The sequence below is a fragment of the Megalops cyprinoides genome, chromosome 3, assembly GCF_013368585.1.
Source record: "Megalops cyprinoides isolate fMegCyp1 chromosome 3, fMegCyp1.pri, whole genome shotgun sequence".
Lineage (NCBI taxonomy): Eukaryota > Metazoa > Chordata > Actinopteri > Elopiformes > Megalopidae > Megalops > Megalops cyprinoides.
The window spans coordinates 49,364,042-49,390,734 of record NC_050585.1 but is presented as its reverse complement, the minus strand read 5'-3'; the positions used below and the strand labels follow the sequence as shown (position 1 = coordinate 49,390,734).

The following is a 26,693-nucleotide window of genomic DNA, read 5'->3' as shown; positions in this document are numbered from 1 at the left end:
TTAACTTGTAACTTAATACAACACATTTTTAGTATGGTGTGTTGTAATTCATTACTGAGATGTATTGTTTACAATTCTTCAAGCGCTTTGAGAACCTGTAAGCCTCCACGGGCTGTGTCTGTGAGAGATAGCTACAGGGATCGGCTGTGGAGAGTTAACGTGGAAAAACACTGTGTCATCTCTGTGGAGACAGATGTGATTAGCATCTAAATCCACGTCTATCTAGCGTGTCCCATAGTGTGTTTCTTTGTCTCCATCTACAGGCCATCATGTGACAGCACGCTAATTACCGGCATAATCTAATAACAATTAAATCTAACTTTAAAAATCTTATAGCATGTTGCTAAATCGTACAAATCAACCAGCGCACTCTCAAAAACCAATCATCATACAATAGAACAACTAACATGCACCTGGAAGATGTATCTGCTACAAACGTCTTACACTATTCAGCAGTAATCATTTGTGGTTACGTGTCCATACTATGTACGCAATAATACAATAATACAAAATGTATGTTCATGCGGATTTATCAGCAATATAATGCTTGCGATTAGCGCGTTTATGAGTCTTTGAGACGTTTGTGAATAACACACAGACGCTGTTTGGTCATTTGAGGCTTCCGTACCGTTGCAGCACGCATTACGAAAAAACACGCCTTTAATGCATTATATTGGACAAGCCGGGATGACTTTAACCTCTGATTGGACAGAATTTCACCAATCCCAGAGCATGGTTGTCTTCGCTGAAAAATGGCTACTGCGGAAGTTGGTGAGTGAGAAATTTGACAAAAAATGTAATTAATGTTGAATATGAAGGAGGCATTATTTAAAACAAATAATTAAATGTGCATTGGGAATCGACTGTAGTCTATATTTTTTAAAGCAGATTCTATGCATATTATCTTATGTGGTAACTATAAAGCTAGCTACTGTAGCTAGCTGGGAATAAGCAGGTGCTTAAGCCATTCATTCTGCTGCTCCAGGTTGCTAGTTTTGTCACAACAATAAGTCAGAAACCCTCTGATTTCAGAAGTTGGCTGAGTGAAACATTTTACCAGCTCTGTGTTTAAACATCTGTGCTCATATACTTTAAATTAGGGAATAGTGTGGGCTTCTGTGTTAGTGTGGTTTTTCGTGTAAGCGTGGGAAGGCAGCCTCCTTTCGCAGTTGTAGCGTTATGGTTATTCTTACACTAGCGCGATTTAATGCATTCTTCTTTAGAAAAACAGCGAGGTCGCTATGCTGCAATCTCCATCGCGGCAGTGGTGATTGCGGTGGGTATTCCACTTTGGTGGAAGACTACAGAGACCTACCGTGCCTGGCTACCCTACTCTCAGATCAGTGAGCTCGACTCTATGCAGGCAAGTCGCACTCCATCCACTGTGTTATATCCCATTATATGTACACGAGTGTTGGCCATGTTGCATTGTCCCGGCATAATTTTCTTGCTGTGAATTATTATCGTGTATGGTTGTATGATAGTAAGCTTAATAATACAGAAACATAAGGCGTGAATTTCTTGGATGGTAACTAGAAACTGTTATATATTGCTACGTACATCACATCAATGGGATGGTGGGTTATGATCATGAGTCTGCCCAGGAGACTACTTGTTAAACTCATGCTAATCACACGCCATCCTACTGACGTGATCTGATACATAACATTGTACTTATAATACATAATAGTCAGTGTCACTTAGTCTGCATAGTAATACACTGCTAGCACTAACTGTAACTACTACATTATTGGTATTTAGCATTTAGCAGATGCTCTTATCCAGAGCAACCTACATCAGTTACAGGGTTTTACAGTGTTATCCATTTATACAGCTGGATGCTATGCTACACTGACGCACACACATACTACTTTACTCATGAAGACTTTGACATTGTGCTTCAGCTCCAGCTGAGTGTGGAGGTGGAGGTGGTGTTCTCTAGGGGGACCCTGACCCCTGAGCAACAGAAGAAGGTTCCCCTGACCCAGTCTCGGGAGCAGCGCCACCAGGTGGATGGTAAGCCACAGAGCGCGGGGACTAATGCCTGTAGGCAGGGTTTGCAAGGTGTGGGATCAGGCCCGGAGAAAATACAGAGGGGTGCAGCTGCAATCCACGGGAGGGGGCACAAAAACTCATAAATAGATATCGGTATATAAGGAGAGACAACTGGGGGTGCACTGATGTCCATCTTGGGGTGCATCCCTAAGCACCCCCATAGCACCAGGCCTGTGTGGGACTGACTGTGATGTTTGATAGGAATGGGTCACAGACACATCACACGCAGACTTTTTTGTTGCATTACTTTTGTTTGGCTCATGCTGCTGATGTAATCACACAGCTGGAGGCAGCCTAACCCCAGACAGGTAGGCCAGGAGAGAAAAAATGTGGCAGCACAACTGACTGGGACAGGGATGTTGGTGGCAAATGCACATTGGTTTGGAGTGTAGAAACACTCACACATCACAATTAGGTTACGCTAGCTCTTTAAGGCCTTTTATTCTTAGTTCGTTTTTCAGCCAAGGAAGCTAACTTATGACAAGCTTCTCGGGATTTCATGCTTGTAACTGCTGTGAATGTTGAACTTTTGTGTAGGTGCAAACATTATACACTCCCTCTGTTCCCTTCTTCAGCAAACACGGGCCTGACGTACAGATATGAGACAAAGTATCGTACAGCAACCATCATGGAAGAGGATGCCCTGAGCCAACCCACAGCTGAAGGTTGCAGCTGTTTCAGTTATTATTATTATTGTTATTGTTATTATTATTATTATTATTATTATTGCAATATTACAACTGAGATGTGTTCTATAAAAACATTTATCAAATAGATTTTTTTGGGAAAATATCTGTTTGTAGAAGATGCATAATATTCCATGGAGAATGAGTTGCTTATCACATCTTGTGCAGTCTTATTGGCTGATAATGAAGAGAAGTTCCAAAAAATGTTTGTCATATGTCCTGTGGTTTACAAAAACATTGCTGATCTTGTTTTGTTAGGACATCCTAATTAATAGCTGTGGAAAAATAGGAATCATTACTGTAACCATTGAATGATGTGTCTGTGCTTACTCTTCCTCTTTGCAGAGGCAGATCTCTCTTTGTACAGGCTGAGCGAGAGTCCATGTGGTTCGGTGGTGGTGTACGTGATCTCAGAATCCTCGAGTCTGCTGGCAGAGGTAAACGACAGTTGTGCTGAATGATTCTGATCATTCAGTAAGAGGTAAGAGGTGGCAGCTTAAACCATACCATGTATTTATTATATATTCTCATAGACCAAAGGCTCAGATCGAAAGTGAACACACTATGGCAGCAGTCATTGCGTTGCATTCAGAAAGATCATTTTGTGACAGATTACAATGAATAATAACTCTTAATGCTATAAAACATCTCTTGCTGGCAGTCATCATTACGATTAGAGGAGCACTGCACACTGTTGAAATGCATTTCCTACTTTCATGTGTACACGCATGTGTTACTGATGCGAAACCATCACATTATAATAATGAGGGAAACTCGCGGCTTTATCTAAGAAAGTTAACCTATTTTGCAGTGTGAATGTCTGGGGGCTGACTATACTGCTAATATATGTTTTGATGCAGGATCTTTGTGCATTGTATTGTCTATTGAACTTTTTTTTTGTTGACTGGGCTGTTTTTTTCCTGTTTCTTTTCCGTTATTTTCCCATCCTTAACAGAGGTTTCTCTCTTGCCAGGGTGTCAGGGTGTACGTGGGCCAGCGCCGGACAGCGTTGTTGAGGGGACAGCTAGGACAGGGTGGAGGCCTGAAGGAAGTTTTGGCCGCGCTGGACCCACAGATTGAGCAGGTCGTGCAGACCATGTCCTTCAGCCACAAAGACATCACAGCTGCCCTCAGTGACAGGATCCGAGGTGGCAGGTTGAGCAAAGAGGGCCTGGCAGACAGCATGAGGTCATTCAAGTCCAGCCCTGGTGAGTGTTCTTCCTTTATCTGTGCTTCTGTCTCCGTTCCCTGCGTATTACCAGACATTGTTTTTGTGTTTACTTCTATCCTTTTCTCTCTTCATGTTAAAGCCACTTTGTGTGGCTTTTTTCCTTACCTTTTTTCCTTTCAGTATCTCTCCTCTCAAACCCCTGTGTCTTTCTTCTTGTGTTTTTCTGGGACCTCATCTGGTGCTCGTGCTTCATAGCTCCTAATGTGGTCTCTACCTATCTCGTTCTCAGGTTATGAGATCACATTTAGCCTCTTAAACCCTGACCCCAAGTCTCATAACCTGCAATGGGACATAGAGGGAGCACTACAGAGTTACATACAGCCCCTGTTGGACAAGCTGGCTCCTGTTGCCAACTTCTCAGTGGATTCACAGGTATGGCTCACATACATTTACATTTACATTTATTCATTTGGCAGACGCTTTTATGCAGAGCGACTTACATAGGTTACAGCTCTTTACAATGTTATCCATGAAGGGAAAGGTACAAAATGAACAGTATTTCACGTAGAAATAGAGTAACTAGAGTGGTTCTAGTGGTACTAAAAGTAAAGAGCAAGCAAAATTTGGGACACCTAAGTTGGATTGGATCAGATCACAGTCTTTGTTCCTGTGTAGATGCAATTCTTTTATAGTAGGTTGTAACTCTAAAACATCTCTAAAGTAGATCTGGTGTGGTTGCTTGTTCCTTCATAATGAAAATTTTTATTTGGACCCTTATATCAAAATCAAATAGCATTGTCTATCAATTTTGTGATAGAAGGTTTCTTACTGTAAAATCAAAATCCAGCTGTTTTTGAGAGATTCTGTACTGATCGTTCTTACTTCATTTGGAATGTTGAAGTGTATTTGTGTGATATCTGGGTAATTGATGTGTTTCTGCGAGTCCTGGTTTTCTTTTTTCTTACACTTTAATATCTGATCACTATGTAAGCCAGTTGAATAAATCTAGTGCATTCTGTGATTTTGTAATAATTGAACTGATTTATTTGTTTACTTTCTTGCTGTTAGATTTTGTACTATGCTGTCCTGGGCGTGAATCCGCGTTATGACAACAGTGTTTCAGCATACACACTGAGTGCGGACAGCCTTGCTCACGTCATCAATCCTGTTGAAGCCAGACTGGGTGAGGACATCTCTCCTCTCTCTGCAGTCAATGCCTGTTTCCATTTCTGTGCTTTTTATTCTCATTGAAATATTTGCATAGACAGAAAGCCATACAGCTGCATGATGGAATATTTGCAGAGACATAGCTTAGGACTGCACATTTTCACATTTAAAGAAAAGCTGTTTGAATCAATGTTAAAAACATTTTTAGATTTATAATTATCAGGATGTTATGTTTTCATATTTGCTCTTATTTAAAATCCTGTTTTCCAGTTCTCTGAATGATACATTTGCAGCAATATGGTGTACTGGTAAGGGAATTAGTCCATCGTAGTAGAATCCCGTTGGTGTTGTGGCTTTAAGCAAAGTAGCTGATCACAATCAGTAAGTACAGTGCTGTGTGAATGGATAAAATGTATGCTTTATATCTAGCCCTGGATAAGAGAGCCTACTCAGGAAAATAGTAAGAACAAATGTGGCTTTAACATTAAATTTGAGGTCTGTAACCCCATTACCCTGCAAGAAAGAGAAATCAAAACTCTGTCTTTAATGTGTAATAATCTGTGTGAAAACAGATGTCTTAATGTTCGTTGTATTTAACATCCTCATTCATTATTTATTTAGACTGTCTTTTTTACTCTCGTCTATTTGTAGTGGATCACTCATCTTGTGTTGTGGCAGTTTCTAACACTTTCAATGCTTTTTTTGCCCACATGTTCGCGCCCCTGCCCTCCTCTCCCTCTTCCTCCCAGGATCCAATGCGGCTTCATCCAATCCTGTGCTGAACTTCCTGCTATATGTGCCGGATGCCCATCACTCTCCACTCTTCATCCGGGACCACAGTAGAAACACAGTGCCCACCAATGCCTTTCATAGCCCTCGATGGGGTGGCATCATGGTATGTGGACACAGGGCCTGGGCTGTCACACTAGATCAGGGGTGGCCAACCCTCTCCTGGAGAGCCACATGTCATGCATGTTTTAGATCTCTCCCTGCTCCAACACAGCTGATTCAAATGATCAGTTTGTTATTCAGCAGCTTCAGGAGTTCATAACGAGTTGATCATTTGAATCAGCTGTGTTGGAGCAGGGAGAGATCTAAAACATGCAGGACATGTGGCTCTCCAGGAGAGGTTTGGCCACTCCTGCACTAGATGAACCTTCTGATGGAAATGGTCTTTATGTTAGGGAGTTTCTTCGTCAGGGTATCCGCTGTCTCTTTGCCAGGTGTACAATGTGAACGATCGGTATGGGCGCGACGCCCAGTTTCCTGTCAGAATTGACATCGACATGGCGCGAGTGATGGGTGCCTTCCTGGCGCAGTTACGGTCAGTGCCTCACATTGCGGGCATTCTTGTGGTGTCACCTCACTGTAACGCCAGTATAAGCGATCCTTGTCTCTCTTCATCGCACATTGTGTGGGTTCAATCCCCACCCTGTAAAACCTGCTACTTGTATTATTTGCTGTTTATTTTACATGTAGTATCGTCATGTGTTTTGGATTCTGTGATCTAGTGGCTGATGTAGGGTAGTATAATTGGCTTCCCTTTTATGGTCAGGTTGCACAGCTTAACTTGTGGCAGGGCTTGAATGGTGTTATGCACACACACACTGGTCTGGGAGTGTTGTTAGCCTGGTCTGACACTGTTGCTCATTCAGCTTGAATGGACACACTTTACATTACATTACTAGCAATTAGCAAACACTCTTATCCAGAGCGATTTACATCAGTTACAGTATTTTTTTTTCCAATATTACCTGTTTATACAGCTGCGTATTTACTGAGGTATTTCTGTGTTAACTACCTTGCCCAAGGGTACAGCAGCAGTCCCCCAGCAGGGAATTGAACCCGCAGCCTTTCGGTCACAAGTCCTGCTCCTTACCACTATGCTACACTGCCACACTTCTGTTCTTTTGTACTAGAAGTCGATCTGGACAAGAGTGTCTGCTAAATTAATGTAATGTAATGTAATGTAATGTAATATGTACTGTTCCCCGTGTGTGTGTGTGTGTGTGTGTGTGTGTGTGTGCTCTGTGCGCCCCCCCCCCGCATGCGTGGGTTGTAGGCTCATGCTGGGAGTGCAGCAGGCCCACCCTCCCCCAGGCTTCGTGCTCCAGGGCCCGGGCAGCGCGGGGCTGACGGACTGGGAGCTGGACCGCCTGCTGTGGAGCCGCAGCGTGGAGAACATCGCCACCGCCAGCACTACCATCACATCGCTGGCCCAGCTGCTGGACCAGATCGGCAACATCGTCATCAACGACAACATCGCCCAGCAGGTGAGTGCTGCCCTCACACTGAACACTGCTGGTAATAAATACTGCCGCTTCTCACCTCAAAGCACCACTGAGTGATTGTGTCAGTGTGTGTGTGTCTACAAATGTATGTTTTTATGTATTTATTAGAAGGTAATTTTGTGTAAGATATATCACATTCCTTGGAGAGTATGTACTAATTATTGAAGAAAAAGTACTGTTACTCATGAGAATAGTATGGTCTTTGAAAACTGTCCCAGGCCTGGATGTGTTGTTGATTGGTATGTAGCATGTATGGACCACCCTTTACATTGATGAACCATGCAGAGCCTGGCTGGCAAGTCTTGCTTGATTTTTCCATTGCAGAGCAGTGGCTTTATTACATGACATCACATAAGGTTGAAGGAGGTTTTTAAGCTGTTCTGGACACTAGCAGGGGAAAAAAGTTGTCAACATTTCATTGGCTCAATGATGAATTAACTGGCTTGCTAGCAAACATGAAAATGTCGCTGCCATTAGTAACATAGTTTGTATTAAATTATCTTAGAGTGGTGGAATTTAAACTTACGGCTCCCTTTTTTATGCGGCTATTGGTAACTATCACGCACTGATATTTGTCACAGGACAAAAAAAAAGTTCAGATAGAATAAAAGCATGTTATAGGTTGATTCAGACCTACAACCTTGAGATTGCTAGCTTGATACAACTCACATGATATCACACAAAATCCCCTGATGTTTGCTGTGATGTTTCCTTCTTGCAAAATTGAATTGAATTGAATTGAATTGAATTGCAAAGAGCATTGGAGCTGACATATCATTACCCAGTTTTCTAAATATGCTTTTACTCTGCTTGTAACAGGGCCAACATCAGACAGGCTGTAGTGCCAGCACTCTCAGCTGTTTCTTGCTTGACTCAGCAAAATATACAGTAGAAAACAAGGCCAGTGTTACTGTGCCAGTGAGCCTAATTCTGACGTGCCAGGGGGAAAAGGCGTATGTGGTGCTCGTCCTCATCGGCTGTCCTCTCTGTGTCTCAGGTGTACAGCGCTGTGACGTCACTGCAGGCTGCAGTGGCAGAGCTGGAGGCGGGAAACCTGGCCTTCGCGCTGCAGTACAGCCGTGAGGCCATCCTGGCCTCGGAGAGGGCCTTCTTCGACCCCTCCCTGCTGCACTTGCTCTACTTCCCCGATGACCAGAAGTTCGCCATATACATCCCCCTCTTTCTGCCCATGTGCGTGCCCATTCTGCTGTCCCTGCTGAAGATGGCCGGGGAACTCCGCCAGAGGCGCGCGGAGCAGCGCGCCAAGAGAGACTGAGTGGGGCTGCCGTGTACACACACACTCACACACACACATGCGCACACACGCACACGCACTCACACTGCATCACATATTTACATATTCCACCTGAATGCTGCATACCCTGCAGCCACTAGTACAAGTACTAGTGGGAAGTGTTGTACATTTTTTTTGTTGATTGTCATATTTGTCATATTTTATTTATTTCATGTTTAATTCTGTGACATCCTGATTGTGGTATAGAGGGTGAAATTTCTAAAACTCTACAATAAGAAGTCTACTGAAGGAAATGCATGCCTGCTGTTTGGCTAGAAGCCAATTCCTTTAAACATCAGTAAGCTATCAACACCTTGCCTGTTGGCCTAGAACAATGCAGGACTGAATGCATTTAGGGCCAATTGAAAGGCCAATTGGCCAGTCTGTCTGAAACAGGCACATGGGTTTTGGTCAAGCAGTCCCAACGACCTTGCAAATGGGCTGATAAGAATGCACGTATGGGGGGTGGATGTACCACAAAGAATGAGTTGCTTGTATTGACTGGGGGACGGAAAAGCGAAAACTTCATACCACTTGTAGAATGTTGTCTGTTTCTGAGGTTGTCTTTATAGAATACCTCCATAGACCCAATGCTGTACCGATTGATTCTGACAGTGCCTTTCTGTTGCATCAGGCAAATTCACATCTTCCTTCATCATTGCTTGTGTAAATGTACATATTTACTACATTAGCATTAATTTTAAAAGCATGTTTACCGATGATGATTTGTTCTGTTGCAGTTTGGTACTAGGATTATCAGACATCTGTAACGTGTAATGACTTCCTGAATTCAGACTAAAAAAGGCCTCTTCCTTAATACAACTGTTAAAGACCAATGCATTTGTCATGAGTTTTTTTTTTTTTTTTTGATTCTTGAGTGATGTGTTTGTGGTAGTGAAGCTAAATTGTCTGTATTACTAAGCCACAGAGTGAAAGTGTCAGCTTCCCCACTAATCAAATGTTATATTGAAAATGAATTTATCAGTTTGGGCTGCGTGATCTCATTTATCACATCTTATAATGGCTTATTTTGAAGTAAATGGAATAATGTTGGCTATAATGGTTCCATCAGTTCCACTTCTATCCCCACCCCCCAATACCTGCTACTTCTTGCATTCAGTTAATTTTATGTGTTTGTATGTGATGTGTTATGAATTTGTGTTCTAGGACCTGTTGTATTGTAGTATCCTTGGCTTTTCTCAGAGTGCACAAGTTAACTTGTAGTAAGACTTGAATAGTGTTATGCTCACACTCACTGGTCTGGGAGTGTTAGCCTTTTCTGACGCTGTTGCTTGTTTAAATTGAATGGATGCACTTATGTTCTATTGCGATGGAAGTTGCTCTGGATAAGGGCGTCATGCATGTAATGTAATGTATAACAGATAGCTATGTACCTCTTGAAATGTGCAAGCTTCTAGGCAAACAGTATTGGAGCACAACCTGCTTAGCACGATACACAAGAGATCACTGTGTCGCAACTTCGGGCGATACTGCTACACTACTCGATGTTTATGAGGCAGGGAGAGGCTACCCAGTCGAAAGCACCGGCACGAGGTTGCAAATTGCACGGTTAAGTCTTACCGGATCTAAGACAATCAGTCTGTATTGGAGCCACCCCCAGCCAAGCAGAGAACGACTGGAATGACAGCTGATTTGCACAAAATGGACGAAAACATGATGAGTCTCTGATTTGCTAGAAATGTACAATTTCAGACTAAAAGTAACACGTCAAAGGGCATCTGTCATTTCGATAACTTAAAATGGTTCACCAATGGTTTACCAAGCTAGGCGGCAGTACTGGATATGTGAGATATATGATTATTTAAATACCAAATAGATGTTTGATTGCATAGCTAGGGAGCCAACATAATGTCATTTCAAATGCCTGTATTTGGCAAAATGAAAAAAGTAAGAAGTGTTTCGTTTCACTAATCATTTGGAAGCTAACAAAATTTCTAGCCTCCGAGTGCAAGGTTTCAATTCACTGACAAGCAAGCTCGCTGATCATTTTAAACTTAGCACGGGAATTGCAATTCAAGCTACACAGTTAAGACTACCTGGTAATGTACTTATCTGTTCTTACCCTAACAGGCTAGCTGACGTTATCCTAATTAGGGTACTATTTTGTTACTTGATATGTACGTGACACACTGTTGCAGTGCCTCCGCTCCCCACTTCCGTCTTGAATTGTCTGCGCTCAAGTGCGCCGCGTAAATCACGCGCAATGTTAACGACTGGCTTTTCAGTTTATGCAGCACGTCCTCTACAATAATCGGCAGACGCGGTCTAGACAGAATATGAACTGATGCCCCAGCATACGACTTAAAGAGGGATGGGCGACCTGCACGGAATAGGGTCCATGGCGAAACTGCAGCTTTGCGATTACAGGCCTCACCATGTCTCATGTAAATTTATATGCAGTATGTAAAACATTTTCACGGTTTACAGCTCAGGATCACGATTACTATAATAAACAGACTTGTTTTATCTTGATCTCACATAAATACAATTTTATATAAATGCGATATACATATATATTTACAAAAACCGCGCGCAATACTCTAATTTAAGGAGATCTGAAGCTCCACCCTCGAGCCAGATATACTAGGGCTGCACGCGGTAATTCAAAACCTCGTGGGCGGGGCATTGCGTTGCGGTTCTGGTGGTTCTCTGTCCAAATATATGTCGCAGAGAGTTCGTAATTTCTTTGCAATCCAAAGTGTTACTAAATTAATTTTGGCCGAATACCACATCGTGATTAGACTTCGCTGCATGTAGCAAAAAGTCTGAATAGCAATTCGTGTTTAAGTTAGCGGTTGGTAGGTACTATTTTTTATTGGACGTGCTTTCTTTCAAGCGCAAAGGAACCGTTTCGGTTGCTCGTATTCATCCGCGCAGAGCACGGAGGTTCAAAAAGGAGGAACGTCGGCGCCATCTTAAAGAGGGTCCGTAAAAAAGTCAAGGAACGTGGAAATCGGTTTTAGCGTCAGCTGGATAGGTCTTGGTAGTTTCGGGACTAATTTCCACTTCTCGGTTTGGTTTCGCGTCGTTTCTGTCTTGCAAGAGTTGAGCGCTAACTGCCTAGGTTAGCGAGTTCGTTTGTCTGCAGTAGCTACAAAACAAAAGATGTCTGGTGGTGGTGTGATTCGAGGCCCGGCTGGGAACAACGATTGCCGAATATATGTGGGGAACCTGCCTCCGGATATTCGTACCAAGGACGTCGAGGACGTTTTCTACAAGTACGGGGCAATTCGAGACATTGATCTGAAAAATCGTAGGGGAGGACCGCCGTTTGCCTTTGTGGAGTTTGAGGATCCAAGGTAAGACGACGGGAGTGCAAAGTCTATTGATACGTGTTGTGCTTGCAAGCAAACTAACCAGCCGCGGCAACTGAAACGAGGTTGCCAAGTGGCTAACAAGTGAAACTACAAATTACCCGGTTTAGATTGCACACTGTAGACAAGGGCATCTAAAAACACCTTAACATGCATCTAAGAATATTGCATATATGTCCGATCTCGTCGTATGCTTATGTTTCGAATTAACTTAGCCCCGTAACCATGACCCCTTCGATACCAAGATGGCTGCCTTTGCTCGCTTAAGTTAGCTAAGTTTGCTAGCGGGAATCAACCGGTCGATAACCAACAAGCTGGTTTGCTATTCTGTCGATTAACGTCTCTGGATGTATAGTTTGGAGATCTTCAGAGAGTGAGACGTTAAGCTACTAGCCAGCTGCCCACCGTTAGCTAAAGAACTTTCATTTGTTTCCTTTAATTCACGCGGTTATTTCTCAGAAGCGTTATTAAGGAAGCGGTCTTGTGGTTTTTGTATTTAATGAACAAACCTCCATTTTTGACTTGGAGAACGGAGGAACTTCAGGAGGTATTTGGTGATATTTCACAACGACTTGTGTGTTAGCAAGGTACGTAGCTTTCCTGTATAAACGCTATCACATGGCAGTTAGAGGGTCACGCCAGACTAGAACTGAGGCGCCATAAGGGAATGAGACTTTATTGGAGCGGATTGTTTGGAAGGAATAAAGCATCACTGTTTCATACAGCCGGATTAGTTATAAGTGTAAATGGCTGGCCAGTTCGTCTACAAAGTTAGATATTATAGTTTGTATTCTCCTTTAGCTAATCTTTGTCAGGGGGAGTCGCCGAGGAGAGGCGGGGAGATGACGGAAGGGAAACAGGAAATGGAACTGAACATGTTTGCTGAACTGAAATTGCCAAAAAGAAAATGTCGGATTCCATTAACAAGTGAATAAAACCTTTGTTGCCTTCAGAGATGCCGAGGATGCAGTGTATGGACGGGATGGCTATGACTATGATGGATACCGCCTGCGAGTTGAGTTCCCCAGGAGCGGCAGGGGTGGAGGTAGAGGAGGGGTAGGGGGAGGTGTTGGTGCCCCTAGGGGCAGATACGGACCCCCATCCAGACGCTCTGAATACAGAGTAATCGTTTCAGGTAAGAATACTTGCCCTGTTCTCCATTGTACGCCAGAATGTGCATGTTTGTTCAAAAAGTCATGTGTTTACTATTGAAAGTAACCCACATGGAAGCTTGTGAAGCAGTTATGGTTGATGGTTATCGGTTTGTGGCAGTATGGTATCTAAATTCATATTTTAATGCAACTTGCATTGAACTGTCAGTCATTTAGTAATGTTTGTTGGTGCTTTCCCCTTTAGGGCTTCCTCCAAGCGGCAGCTGGCAGGATTTAAAGGATCACATGCGTGAAGCAGGTGATGTATGTTACGCTGACGTTTTCCGAGATGGAACTGGTGTTGTGGAGTTTGTTCGCAAAGAAGACATGACCTACGCAGTTCGAAAGCTGGATAACACTAAGTTCCGATCACACGAGGTAGGTCTGAGCTATACATGAGTCACCATTGGATACACAGGGCATAACTTTTGGATTTTGTTTTCTGTAAGGTAAGAAAATTGGCTAGGATGTAATGGCATTCCTTGGTACCATGTTTTCAACAAGTGTTCCCAAGGAATGTGTCCAGATATGGGGAGCAAGTAAAGTGTTTGCTGCTATTAATTTAGACTTGATATATGTCAAGGCATGGCCTATTTGATTTTAGCTAAAGCCTGTTGATATTGTATATTTAATCTGTCTTGACATATGAAAGCTTGAAATATAATCGTCACGTTCTTTGACATGACTCGAACTGTTGACCTGCATTTAACAATGGGTTCAGCATATTCTCAGAGGAATTTAATGCACAGATGTCCAGGGTGCTGGTTTCCATTTTCTGATATAGACGTTTTCATCATTATGGCTACAATTTTTGCTCTCTGCATTCAGTAGTAGTTGCAGGTGTTCAGGGAGCCCAACCCTTTGTCTAATCAGTTGTTGATCCCAGGAGGTTTATATTTTTGCTAGGGTGGGTTTTGGGGAAATTAAAAGCTGGTACAACATTGACGTTGGAGTCTGTATAATTGCATCCGCTGGTAGTGGTGTACCTGGATTGAAGGTGCACAGTGGGTAATTGACTTTCGTAATAGGTAGTCAGTTGCAGGTTTAAAAAGTGGTTTCAGCATGTGAAATTTTTCCTGCTAAAATTTTATACCGGTATTATGAATTTTGGATGGAATTTCATTTTCAGAGGATCTCTGAAAATTGTAGCCTTAATCATGAAGAACCACTGCTGAGCTAAAGCTATGAATTTAATTTAGCTAAATGGTAATGGACACTACTGAAATCTCATGACTAGTCTAATTTAGGTATTATACAGTATTCAGTTGACTCTTGCCGAAACTACATGGGAGTCATAAAGGGCTTTTTTTGTCCAATAGTTGCCTTAATGGTTCTGAAAACCCTTCTTCCCGACAGGTAAACGGTAAGTTTGGCTGATTTCCCCATCTGCGCAGATGATTTCCCTTCACGAGAAAGTTTTCTTGGTGTCCTGCCAGGGAGAGACGGCGTACATCCGCGTGAAAGTGGACGGCCCCCGGAGCCCAAGCTACGGAAGATCCCGCTCCCGGAGCCGCAGCCGGAGCCGAAGCCGCAGCAACAGTCGCAGTCGCAGCTACTCCCCGCGCCGCAGCCGAGGATCCCCCCGCTACTCGCCCCGCCACAGCCGCTCCCGCTCTCGTACCTAAGCTCTGCCGCCACCATCTCCCACGTGTTGCTCTTCTGGTGGACCCACAGTTGTACTTCGTTTCGTTTTTTTTTTCTGTTTTTTTTTTTTTGCTTTTTACCTTTTTTCTCCCCCCATTTTATTAAAGTTTGCTACAGATTTTTCACTTTTTTTCATTCGCTGATGAGCCTGTTGAAGTCTAGTATGTGGATGTGTCCCTGTTTTCCCCACCCCCCCATCACCCTTCCCTGCCTTATCCGTTTCTTGTTTTGTCGTGCATAAAATTGCATTTTAACTGGCTGTTCAGTCTTTCCCCTTGAAATTTACAAACTGACAGCAGGGTCTTGTTCAAATGCATTGAATTGTCATAAGGGTTTGTACTTGTGTTTTGAATTGTGGGTGGGTGGGCGGGGGTTGTTTGTTGGGACAGTGGGAGCCATATTGCAAAACTGTTCTCTTTTACCTTTTCATGTGTCTTTCTATAGACATCTGAAGAGCAGGATTAAAGAATGCTTTGGAATAAAGGATTGTGAAGCAGAGTTCATTCATATTAGGATAATCAAAGCGTATTTGGAGGAGGAGCAGTCAGATCAATAAAGGAGGCAATGGTATGACAGCAAGTGCTTCAGTCACATCTAAACTTGGCAGTATTGATTGTTTTATTAGACAATTCCACAGTAAAGTGCATAATACCATACCTGACACTTGAGTACTTTTAGTTGTACTTTACCTTTTTCTGTTACCACCCCCTTCCCATTTTTTGTCATGAATCAGTACTGCTAAGCATGCATGTCCTCATGTCTGACTGAATGTAGCAATACTTGTGTACCATTTAAAACAAGAATTTTTTTACCCCCTCTCTACGAAGTACATTTTTGCGCTTGCCCCTTTATTGTAAAGGATTTCTGTTACTTCGTTAAAGGCCTTTGCCTGTCATTTAAAATGTAACTTAACGGAAAAGACTGCTGTTGTGCTGTAATGACACTAACAAATAGTGGTCACGATTTCTCAGATTGGTGTCAATAGGAAGTTGTTTCCCTGGATACGATGTAATGTTTAGACATTGAAAGGAAACATTGGTCCAATATAATTGAGTTGCTTTGGGAGTTGATCATTGTCTGGTATCGTGTATTTCGGTTTAAGTCTTGTTTTAAAAATTGATATCCAGCCATATGATCTCCTCCTGGATGCATAATTTAAGGAAAGAAAGACGTTTTGATTAGTCCTGATTCTAACTTGTTGCCTCCTTCTTTTTGATTTGCTGGTATTCAAAGGTTTGGATTGGAGGAGGGGCCCACTGGGTCCCAATCCTTGGAGCCGGATCATTGGATCAGTTCATAATCAGGATAGGATAGGATAAGGATGGATACATGGAGCGGGATCAATTTACCGGGAACCGTAGGAGTGGATTCCCCCCAATTATGGAATTTCAAAACAACTTCTTTCAATTGGCCATTCCAAAAGTCAGATTTTATTTTTTGTTTTTGTGGAGCCCCAAAGATGTACACATGGGATTCGGCTTTATTTTTTTATTTTTGTATGAGTGGAACAGAGCAAGGACCGGGAGGCTGGATCAATTTCCTTGGATGGAATCCGCATGAGGAGCTTGGTAAATAGAAGGGAATTAAATGGGGATGGTTGGGGTTTTTTTTGTAGATTCGGGTAAAAAAAAAATTTAATTTTCCTCCTTGGCTATTGCCATGAGGAAAATGGTGAGCTGTTTTCAATTGGCTTTTTCTCCTTTCGTAGTTTGTAGTGGTTTACCCCCCCTCAATAAAGTGTTACATACATGAACCTGTTTGAGTCTGGATGACTGATCAGTCTGAATTGAGACTCTGCGTTCGATCGTGTTCGCTGGATCCATGCCCAGAGAATTTCCACAGTTAAACGGCTGCTTCACTCTTAAGGTTTTGCTAAAAGTGCGCATACAAGTTTTAAAATCGCATCCTCGTGTAGAGGACAGATAGGTCAGATTTAAGGCAGAGTGCAAATTGACTTCCAGCAAAGCGTAGACTACAGTGACATCAGAGCAGCAACATTGTGTTTGAGCTGAAGCACAAACTTTCCAGCTTGCAGGAACACCCAATTTGTATACATAACACATGAGTGGTATCAAATAGATTCGGACTGGTGCTTGACTTTAAGAATGGTATTTATTTTAGAGCTAGCAGTTTCACAACATTTACTGGATGTTTTGCAATTTGGGTCGCGAGTGGTTATGAGACGCATACTATGACACAAAGTACTTTTGCTTGACTGGGGAGAAAGACCTGGATCAGGTAGGCAAATTAAGGTGGATGTGGGGCTAGGCTTATTTCACAAGCAATCTCTGATTTAGCAGTTGTAATGATGAAAGGAAGTTTTTTGGAAATGCTGCTCTTGGGACACTTTGGTTTTAGGAGTGAGTCCAAAATTCTTTGAGAGTCAAGCTATAAAGCTTCATTTAGTTCAGCTCTGAAGTGTTGAAATTGAGGTAACCGCATCGGTAAACAGAAGCTGATATTATTTATATATTGTGCATGGAAAGAATTACGAGCAGCAGGGCCTGTTAATATTTCTCAGTTGCTGATGGAATCGGGCCCTTTAATTTCATGTAAAGAAATGTCCTCTAAATCCTGAAATTGCAATATATCAGTTTGTGTCCATTTGAAATTTAAGACCTGCTACAATGACTGTTACACTTAAGCACCTTTATTCACATTTATTGCTCGCACATGAAGTAAATAAGCATTCAGACACACATACATACATATGTATATGTATATATATATATATATATATATATATATATATATATCACATTTATTAGCAGTTTTTCAGTTGTGTGTTTTCTGAATCTATTCTCAAAATCAGAGGCAATACTGAGAAACAAGGTACCACACTCATACCATACTCTCACACAGACATCTACTAAATGCCAGTAATAATGTAATGCACTTAAACTAGCTTAATTCACCCAAAATAGTATGACATTAAGATAAAATTCACAAACTTGTAATTATAAAATGGATAAACCAACACCTCTCACCCCCCAGAGTGCAGTAGGATTAAGAGTATTTTCAGACTGGGGAAGCAATATAGTGCAGTGGTAAGGCACAGGACTGGTAACTAAAAGGTTCCTGGTTTGATTCCCTGATGGGTCTGGTATCTGTACAAACGGATAATGTTCAGACTTACCTGTGTAAGTTGCTCTGGGTAAGAGCGTCTGCTAACGACAATAACGTATCGAGATGCTGAGAGGACACCATGAGTTTTACATGGGAGCAAAGTCAGTAGCCAGTCAATAAGTGATCAAGTGAAAGTGCTTATCACAGGTGGAATATGAGGGTGTTGTTACACGTGCAGAGATGAGGACATTTACAATGAACATGTTTAGACTACACTCCTAATGATAATTATGTGAGGCTGGCAAAAGCATAACACTCACTTCCCTTGCCCACCTTGACAGAGACATACCCCAAGCTACAGGTGGGTGTATTAGTAAAACTGGTAAAACTAGGAACAAATCGTACGTTTTGTGTTAAGACATCCCCTCCCCAAAAGCACATAATGAAAAGCAGTTGCACGGACAATATCCAGGATATCCTTTACTGTAGTGGTACCGTTACGTTTGCCATAATTGGGCTGGTCGGGAATTTGATTTGGGAGGCCACATCCCTCACCTTTCCACCGCACCCCCAATGCATTGTGGGTTGAAATAAGATGCGGGCAGAGAGGAGCAAGTGGAAAATGCATGCAGCATGCGGGGAGAGGCTGCTTCTCAGCCAATCAAAGGGGTGGTATCGTGCGGCAGTGCGGAGGGCGGGGGAGGTACTTCAGCTGGGCAGATACCCGCATATCAGCGAGCAGCAAATCTTAACGGAGAACAAGTCGCACATCGAATTAGCGAACAAGTAACGCCAACCTAACGAGGTGATAAAGGTCTAGGAGCCGACTGTGTTGAACAACATCAGCTGAGGGTGAGTGATATTGCCTTTCTAACACTGAAATAAATGCACCTAAATCGTTCGACTGATTGTTAAAGCAAGTTTTGATGGTGGGGAAAACGTACTTTATTTCTCAACGATTGATGATGGGAGATGATTGATGGACAGATAATGTAATTGGAAATATTGTCGTCAAATATTGAACTAGCATACTATAGGACAGATCATGCTTTCTCAAGACGAACCTATGTGTATTGACGACGGTCAGTTTAAAAAAAAGTATTTTTGCTGGTTAAGTGGTGTGGCGTGATCCTTGAAAGCATTCCATTGAACAGGCATAAAAAACCCTTACAGGTAGAAAGCCGGGTCTGCGGTAATGCATTGGCCATTTTAGTCTCATGTTACCATGTTATCCCATTCGTATGCCGATTGGGACAGCGCTACGGATGTGCATATGCAGTGAGTTCAAAGTAGTCAGAGGAAAACGGTGTCATTATGCAATTGCATGAACAGTTAAAAGCCGTGCTGGGTGTGCTTAGCTGTTGAAATGACACGCCAAAGTACAAGGATGCTGTTGGCAAAATTGTAGCTGACATGCGTTCACAATGTTTGTGCGCGGTAATCTCGCATTTCAATTGACTCTCAATGCAAGGACGCGCCGATGATGAATTGCTTTCATTTTTAAAAAAATTATTTTCAGCAAGAAAACGGAACTAGGAGGTTAAATCATCTGTGACAGTTTACATGGGCACGATAAATTTTCAAGGTCGTTAGTTAATTACACGACTTTGATCTGTTGTAACGAATGAGAATGGGACAGCTGCATGTAAGTGATTCGTAAATGAAACGTGCCTATGACATGGGGTCAAGAGGTCTATAAATGGAAAGGCCATATGTCTTTCCATCAAGTTTACGTGCGAAGGCTAATTCGCGCCCGTAAAGGTGATATAAAAAGTGTGTACGCGCAGCATTTTATTTTTTATTTATTTCATTTTATTTTATTTTGTGAAAATATTGACCGTGGCCCCGCGCTAAACTACCAGGTACAGCATCTCCAAGCCAGAGAGCACGTACGAACCTGGCGTGTTTATTTACGAGTTCCCCACTGTTGCCTTTACAGCGAAATGGGACATACTTAGGCCTCGTGTTTAACGAATAACAATTGCTGGTATCGTAGTACATTTTAATCGCTTGGATTTGCAAACCATGATTTGCAGCTGACATCGAGATGCCCGTGTATGTAGAGTTGTGGGTACAGCAGATTGCATATAGCATCGTTTTATGAATGGGGAAGAGGGGTCCTGGGTCTTCGTTTGCCATGATTATTGACGGGTTGAATAAATGGGTAATGGTAACTTAATTTTTCACAAGACGGCCTTTACCAACTGTGTGTTGTAAGGCACAAATATACAAAACGTTCCTACAGTTGTATGTCTGTAAGTGCAATCGTTGCAGTCGTTAGCAGTGATTTCATTAATAGTTAATGATTTCAGTAACACTTACACTCCCATCTCGGCGCACAAGTGCATTTGGAATAACTGCGACAAGGTCGGGCAAAGCATTTACCATGTCGAACATTTATGTATAAAGAAGGAATAAATTACAATGCACGGTTTTGGTTGCCAGTTTGACAAAGGCTATCTCACCGGCTAACTTCGAGCTGTAGGCTACAATTAACTGTAAGAAATGCGTCTGCGATTAAAAGCACAAACGTTGAACAAGTACAGTGTTCATTAAAATTACTTGACAGCAATATTGGTTCTGCCCCTTAAAATACTTGGTTGGCTTATCAGAGTGGCATAATTGTTGCCTATAAAGCTCATACTGAGGTCACATCTATTAAACCTGCTGAAGTAAGCTGTGATGATTAAATAAAGAACTGATTGCTCTGTATCAATGTCACACACAGTTGTAAAATTCCCATAATCCTATAGCTCAGTTGGGTTTAATGTGGATTTTGGATCCCAGCTGGAACATATCCTCCAAAAGAGAGCGATTGTCATTTAGCCATGCTCCGGTTGTGGTATTTTCCCATTACCATCAGTATTTCTGTTGCGATTGAATCATTGTGAATGCTTATTTACTTCATGTGTGAGCAAATGAGGATCCTCCCTTTTTGTCTATCCACTGGAGATTGCCAGTCAACTTTACGGTACTTGGGTAAAGACATTAAAAAGGCATCAATTATCAGTTATTTCAGGTTTAGTGCTGATAACCCTTATCAGCTCTTCAACAAGAGGCCACAAAAGCTTTTACACAAGAAATTAAGTATCATTGTTTGGATTTGTCATGGTTCTACCTGTAGTGAAACCCATACAGATTAGATGTCTAATCATTTCCAGACATCTCTAGTTATGATAAACCTGGCCTACAATTACAGATGTGGTCAGTCTTGTCAGATTGCATTCCAGTGGGTCATTAAAAAATGAGATGCAGCCTTGGCGCTTGCCTTTTTCAGATTTTGTAGTGCAAGCCAGGAGAACTGGGTTATCAGTTCCATGTGACTGGTTTAGAAACTTATTAGTCAGTGAATGTGTTATGAAATCAGAGAGTAATTGTCATTTTCCATTTAATATTAATTAATAATGACTTATCTCCACAATCTAGTCACATGGTATTACTGTAATGTGCAGCATGTGAATTTAAACAATCTCTCCAGTTTGCATCTGATGATTCAAATATTTCAGCTTTGGGCTTTTATATTCAGGTTGTATGGGGAATGTTTGTCAGAAGTACCAACTGCATTTTGGAGCCTTTAGTTCAATTGTGGTTAGACCTGATGCTCTCAAGTGAAGTCGAAGCAGCAGTCTGACTTTGGATTCACAGTGGTTATGCGATCACTGTAGCAAATGCAATAGAACAGTGCACTGAATACCACTGAAGGCAAAGAGCCATCTTGACTGATCCCAGGTTTACTTCAGTTGAAATCGACCAAGGGGGACTAACCATCTCAGTCTTCCATGATGTTGATGAAATCAGGTTGCAGTTTCTCTGTATCATTGTTTTGGATTATGCGTTAACTGCAAGTGATGGGTAGCTAGCCCAGCAGAGATGTGCGTAATATAGGAATACATGCTTCTTGGTGGAAATGCTCTGCCCGTTTGGGGCTTTTCCTCCTACGTCATGAATTTAATATTCGTTGCACAGCCTTGGGGTGTTCCTTTCCCCGTGATAGGATGACAACACACATGCTTGCAGGGGGAAAAAAACCCTCAGAACACGCTGTCCTGCCTTTCCTAGCCCTTGCCTAGAGGCATGCGTGACTGACGGGCCAATAGCCAATCAGACACCTCCTGTAAAAACGAGGCAGGGTATGTGGTAAGCCACATGTGTTAGCAACATGGCCCTTTCCCTTCTGGAGGTGACTGACATAGTAGCTGTACAGTTTAGGTGATGTAGATGGCAAATTTCTTTTTTTCCCAGCTCTAGGAAAGGGCCTGTCTCTAGTTTTCTTGTTATTTGTGCAGATGTTAGTCACAAAGTGCTGTTCTAGAAACCCTGGGAGTACTTCTCGGGTATTCTTTAAAGGCTGTGTTTGTTGTATTTTGATAGGCTTTGTTGCAGGACTAACTTTCCATCGTATCATGTGATTAAACGGGTCTTCTGTTGGATTCCCAGTCTTGTGCCCAGAGCTTCAAACTGTGGCACCATTTTAAAGTTTCCATCAATGTTTTTACCTCATGGGTTTTCACTGGCTGAGGTTCTCTGATCCCTCTGGGGGTTTTGATAACACTGGCCTGCTTTTGTGAAATTATAACCATTCTTAAGGTCAGACTTGCCAGTACTGGCAAGATTCCAGACTTGAAATCTTTGAAGAGTACAGTTCACAATTATACCCGGTGCTGGGATGTTCACAAGGATTAGGGGGAAAAAAGAAGATGACTTTAAAGGCTTAGGACTCCACATTTCATTTATAATTAAAAATCCAAAGGTAATATTGATGATCAGGGAAATTGTCCAAAGGAAGGGCAGCTTACTCTCTTGATGTGTGCATATGTATATAAATGTGTGTGTGTGTGTGTGTGTGTGTGTGTGTGTGTGTGTGTGTGTGTGTGCCAATACTGAGTTATGCACTCAACCAATGTATTATTTTCTTTGGTTTCCTTGCCCAAATGCATGTTTTTCAGACATCATGGCTGACAGGAAGGCTGTGATCAAGAATGCTGACATGTCCGAGGACATGCAGCAGGATGCAGTCGACTGTGCCACTCAGGCAATGGAGAAGTTCAACATTGAGAAAGACATTGCTGCCTACATTAAGAAGGTGATTTTTTTTTTATGCTTGGGCTTTTTACATGTGTAACGGGTTCATGTTGTAGTTGTAGTTAGATTTGAGCAACTTTGGGATCATACTTGCCTTAAACTGAAAAAAAAAAATCATTCTTATAGGAGTTTGACAAGAAGTACAATCCCACGTGGCACTGCATTGTGGGAAGGAACTTCGGGAGCTACGTAACGCACGAGACCAAGCACTTCATCTACTTCTACCTGGGGCAAGTGGCCATCCTGCTCTTCAAGTCTGGCTGAACCCTGACCAAGGCTGGAGGTCAACTCCAAACCAGGACTGTAATGCACTAATGGCTGTTGCCACACCTCTCCACACACTTACAAAATTAAGAAAATATGATACACACAATACAAAACTGGCTGTGCGCAAATGCATGGACCGTGTACAATATTTAATGTGTATATGTTGCAGAAAAGAATCTTGCTTTTCTTAAGTTGCTTTGGAAAATTGAGCAACAAGGTGATTTTTTTTTTTTTGTTAATGCTTTTTTATTTTCCTTTTGTCGCACCTGAGTTGTATAAAATGCTTTAAAGGTGGCCTTTAAGTGATTAATAAAATAGTTGTACACAAAATGTAAAAAATAATGTGGTCTTGCATATACTTAATTTGGAAATATGGTATTGCAGAACTAGGGGGAAATATCTGTTGATCATTATGTTGTGTAAGAGAAATGCTTCCACGGTTCTCTTCCATACTCAGTGTCCCCTTCTCTGATTCCAGACCTGCATTCATATTAAATCAGATTCATACAAGGAAGAGGAATTATTTGGAATTGACAATTTAAATAATACTAATGTACAAAATGTCAGAAAATGTAAATTTATTTGAGTCACTGGATTAGTTGTGACTAAAACCACTGGAAGCATGAATTTGCCAACTGGTAAAAATATATTGTAACAGTTGGTGATGCACATATTAATAAATCTAGCCCGCTGTGCTCTTTTTCAGCATTTGGATGTTGGGCATGGTTACTCTTATCAAATTCTTAGAAGGATCATAAATGAAACAAACATGATCCATTATTTTGTCCCTTCAGAGACTGCATGTATTTGAACAAAAAATCCCTAGCTTCGTATCATATAGTTGACTCCCTCAGGCATTGTCATGTACTTGCCAGTTCAATGGAAGATGATTTATTCTAGTGTAGCAGTGACGCTTTGAGGAGTGATGTTGAGAACTTGAACTGTTTGAAAAGTTAGTTTATATAAGCAGTCACAATACATCAGTTACATAATATGGATTAGCTATACATCTCTCTGGATACATTGTGGAATACATGGGTGGCAATCATGTTAGAATATTTGACCTGCAGTGCTTACTCCAAATGCTGGGCTTTGATCAATCTGAATCTCTTCAATGGTATATGTAAAATATTCTTGGGGATAGGTGATAAACATGTGAATGCAGAATGTGATCTAGCTCATATGTATACCAGCTCATCTGTGATTGCCAATTGTACTTTCGCGAGTTTCATCATTTTGCCTGGTGATCAATTGAAGTGTTGCAATTCTGTTTCACATGGGGTAAAAAAAAAAAAATTAAATACATCCTCACCACATTATGAGCTGTTCAGTTGGTCTTAACATACATTGCGCTTCAGGTCTGGTGCAGTAAATAATATGGTGGTGGTAAGTAATTATACTTCAATTAAATATTGGTGATGTTGTAATCAGAATGATGGAAAAAAAAAAAAAACTTATAAAATACACTTGACATTAGGAGCCACTCTGAAAGTCTTTCAGTAAGCTCCTGGCCATTTCAGCCAACCAAGGTAACGCTGCTGTCATGCTTAGCTTGGCACGTGGCATTTTTTTTATTGATCTGGAAGACAACCTTATCCAAGGTGATGCATTGCAATGTGAAGAATTTAGTAAAAAAAACATGTAATCTTTATCAGATAGACAGGTCCACTGGCAATGAACACAACAGTTGTCTAGGACCTTCTGCTGCTTTCCATGGAATGGCCTCATTATATACTGTCAGGAAATCCCTAGGCAACAAACTATAAAACTGCACACAAAGAAACTTATATTCAAAACTTTTTTTTTTCCTGAATGTTGTATGGATAGAGCTGTGGGCTTCATAATTAGCCATGTGCGGAATGCTTTGCATTTAGCATATTTCTAGGACTGGATTTTTAGTTGAACCAAACATGTTGGTAAAAAATGACATTTCTTACAGTAAAGCACACTGCAATCTTGAGATGTCTATACAATCATTTGTCAAGCCTCTTCACTCTGGAGACTATCGTACCTTTTATTTGTATTTATTTAGGTAATTATTCAACTACAAATAACTACAAATAAAATTGCACTTACCAATATTCTCTGCACCTTTAGTAGATATAACAAATGCTTTACAATATTTGCATTCAACATAATACATTTTCTCTTTTCCAGTAAAGATTGCAGTGAAAGAGGGACTTTTATACATTGTGTCAAATCAAGTGAAATCTCGAACTGATGTGCAGCTCGACAGGATGATAGACTGCAGTTCACCACGTCTCCAGCAAATGGTACAACCTTTTTAGAAGTCTTTTCTCTCCCATTGATTAACATTTTAAAATTTAGAATGTATGTTACCCGCTGTATCTAACTAAACCATATCTTGGATGGCAACGTCAACTTGTGATTGGCTGAATAATGTGTTTGTCTACACCTATGCTGGTAATAAGCTGTGTAACGACGAAAGCTGTTCATATAAAAGTGAATCTGCCAAATCTTCCCAAATGTCTCTTGTGTACTGCTTAATGAGTACTTTTATTTTAATTCATTCCTGCTATCTGACTGGCAATTCTGAGCTGCTGTAACGGTATAAAGGCAAGGGACACATTTTGAGATTTGTCAGGATGTCAAGTTTCCATTGAAAACGTTTTCAAAGTGTAGCAGGCAATTTGTCAAATGGCATGAAGTCAGTGGAAACATGAAATAACACAACATCTTATAACACACTGATATACAAGGTTAAGTTGTAAAACTTGCCCACGATATGTGGTGAGAGCAACATCAAGTCACGTCGAACATGTACTAAAGTTCTGCCTTATACCATATGTAAGTATTCGCACTACAGGGTGTTCTACGAATCTTCAGGGAGAGAAGTTCAGGCACCTTGCGAAGTCATTTCAACCGCAATGAACACCATTTCCTTTACTGTGCATCTGTCTTCAGTGAGGGGGCCTGGCTTCATCAAATAATTCTTACACTTTGACAAAAGCATCTTTGCAAATCGAAACAATTTCCTCGCTGCTCCTCTTGACTGCACTCCATAAAATGCATTTTGCTTCATCGCACCTCGACACAGTGCAGCATGTCTCCTTTACTTTTGTTTTGAACACCGGTACTGGTCACATGTTTTACTCTTAACTGGACCTCATCAGCTGGACTCTCTTAACCGCCTCTTATAGTCAGACCATTAAAAAATCAACCGTGACCACTCCGCCTGCAGCAGCTAGCGTGCTGTCTAATCAGACGGCCTTTAACATCGCACCGTATGCCAGGCTTGTCTCGTTCAGCATGCTGTACTTAATGCGACAGCTCTCATACAGCTTGGCCCAGTTAGAGGATAGGCATTATGCAAATATCATGAGATATAACGTTATGAGTCCTACACATACACACGTTACAATGAACGCTTTGTACACAAGAGGAAGGATACCTTCAGCTCTGACTCCTGACCCAGGATGTGGATTTCCGTTTCCATAGCAAAGCCGTCAGCCTCCGAGTGAAA

At 41.7% G+C, this 26,693-nt stretch overlaps 3 protein-coding genes across 3 annotated transcripts; all 3 read left to right on the top strand.

Annotated features, from left to right (window-relative positions):
* The first annotated feature begins 711 nt into the window (after positions 1 to 711).
* On the top strand, positions 712 to 8,676 carry pigs (phosphatidylinositol glycan anchor biosynthesis, class S). Its single transcript, XM_036524831.1, has 12 exons — positions 712 to 771; positions 1,224 to 1,363; positions 1,905 to 2,016; positions 2,631 to 2,720; positions 3,087 to 3,178; positions 3,715 to 3,949; positions 4,202 to 4,344; positions 4,981 to 5,095; positions 5,829 to 5,974; positions 6,303 to 6,403; positions 7,142 to 7,352; positions 8,368 to 8,676. Exons 1-12 carry the CDS (start codon positions 753 to 755, stop codon positions 8,644 to 8,646), a joined length of 1,683 nt encoding a protein of 560 aa, XP_036380724.1. The 5' UTR covers positions 712 to 752; the 3' UTR covers positions 8,647 to 8,676.
* A 2,802-nt stretch (positions 8,677 to 11,478) lies between these two features.
* Positions 11,479 to 15,066, top strand: srsf1b (serine and arginine rich splicing factor 1b). Its single transcript, XM_036523426.1, has 4 exons — positions 11,479 to 11,984; positions 12,953 to 13,134; positions 13,356 to 13,528; positions 14,587 to 15,066. The coding sequence occupies exons 1-4, from the start codon at positions 11,791 to 11,793 to the stop codon at positions 14,773 to 14,775; spliced, it is 738 nt and encodes a 245-aa protein (XP_036379319.1). The 5' UTR covers positions 11,479 to 11,790; the 3' UTR covers positions 14,776 to 15,066.
* Positions 15,067 to 18,567: 3,501 nt separating this feature from the next.
* On the top strand, positions 18,568 to 24,505 carry dynll2b (dynein, light chain, LC8-type 2b). Its single transcript, XM_036523427.1, has 3 exons — positions 18,568 to 18,712; positions 22,807 to 22,943; positions 23,069 to 24,505. The coding sequence occupies exons 2-3, from the start codon at positions 22,812 to 22,814 to the stop codon at positions 23,204 to 23,206; spliced, it is 270 nt and encodes an 89-aa protein (XP_036379320.1). The 5' UTR covers positions 18,568 to 18,712; positions 22,807 to 22,811; the 3' UTR covers positions 23,207 to 24,505.
* The last annotated feature ends 2,188 nt before the right edge of the window (positions 24,506 to 26,693 follow it).

Excerpts from the sequence above, each read along its gene's own strand:
- pigs (XM_036524831.1), top strand. Across the intron at positions 1,364-1,904 it reads GTGAGCTCGACTCTATGCAG|CTCCAGCTGAGTGTGGAGGT; the intron begins GCAAGTCGCACT and ends ATTGTGCTTCAG. Across the intron at positions 5,975-6,302 it reads CTCGATGGGGTGGCATCATG|GTGTACAATGTGAACGATCG; the intron begins GTATGTGGACAC and ends TCTCTTTGCCAG.
- srsf1b (XM_036523426.1), top strand. The coding sequence starts at position 11,791 with ATGTCTGGTGGTGGTGTGATTCGAGGCCCGGCTGGGAACAACGATTGC. Across the intron at positions 11,985-12,952 it reads GTGGAGTTTGAGGATCCAAG|AGATGCCGAGGATGCAGTGT; the intron begins GTAAGACGACGG and ends TGTTGCCTTCAG. Across the intron at positions 13,529-14,586 it reads CTAAGTTCCGATCACACGAG|GGAGAGACGGCGTACATCCG; the intron begins GTAGGTCTGAGC and ends GTGTCCTGCCAG.
- dynll2b (XM_036523427.1), top strand. The coding sequence starts at position 22,812 with ATGGCTGACAGGAAGGCTGTGATCAAGAATGCTGACATGTCCGAGGAC. Across the intron at positions 22,944-23,068 it reads TTGCTGCCTACATTAAGAAG|GAGTTTGACAAGAAGTACAA; the intron begins GTGATTTTTTTT and ends TCATTCTTATAG.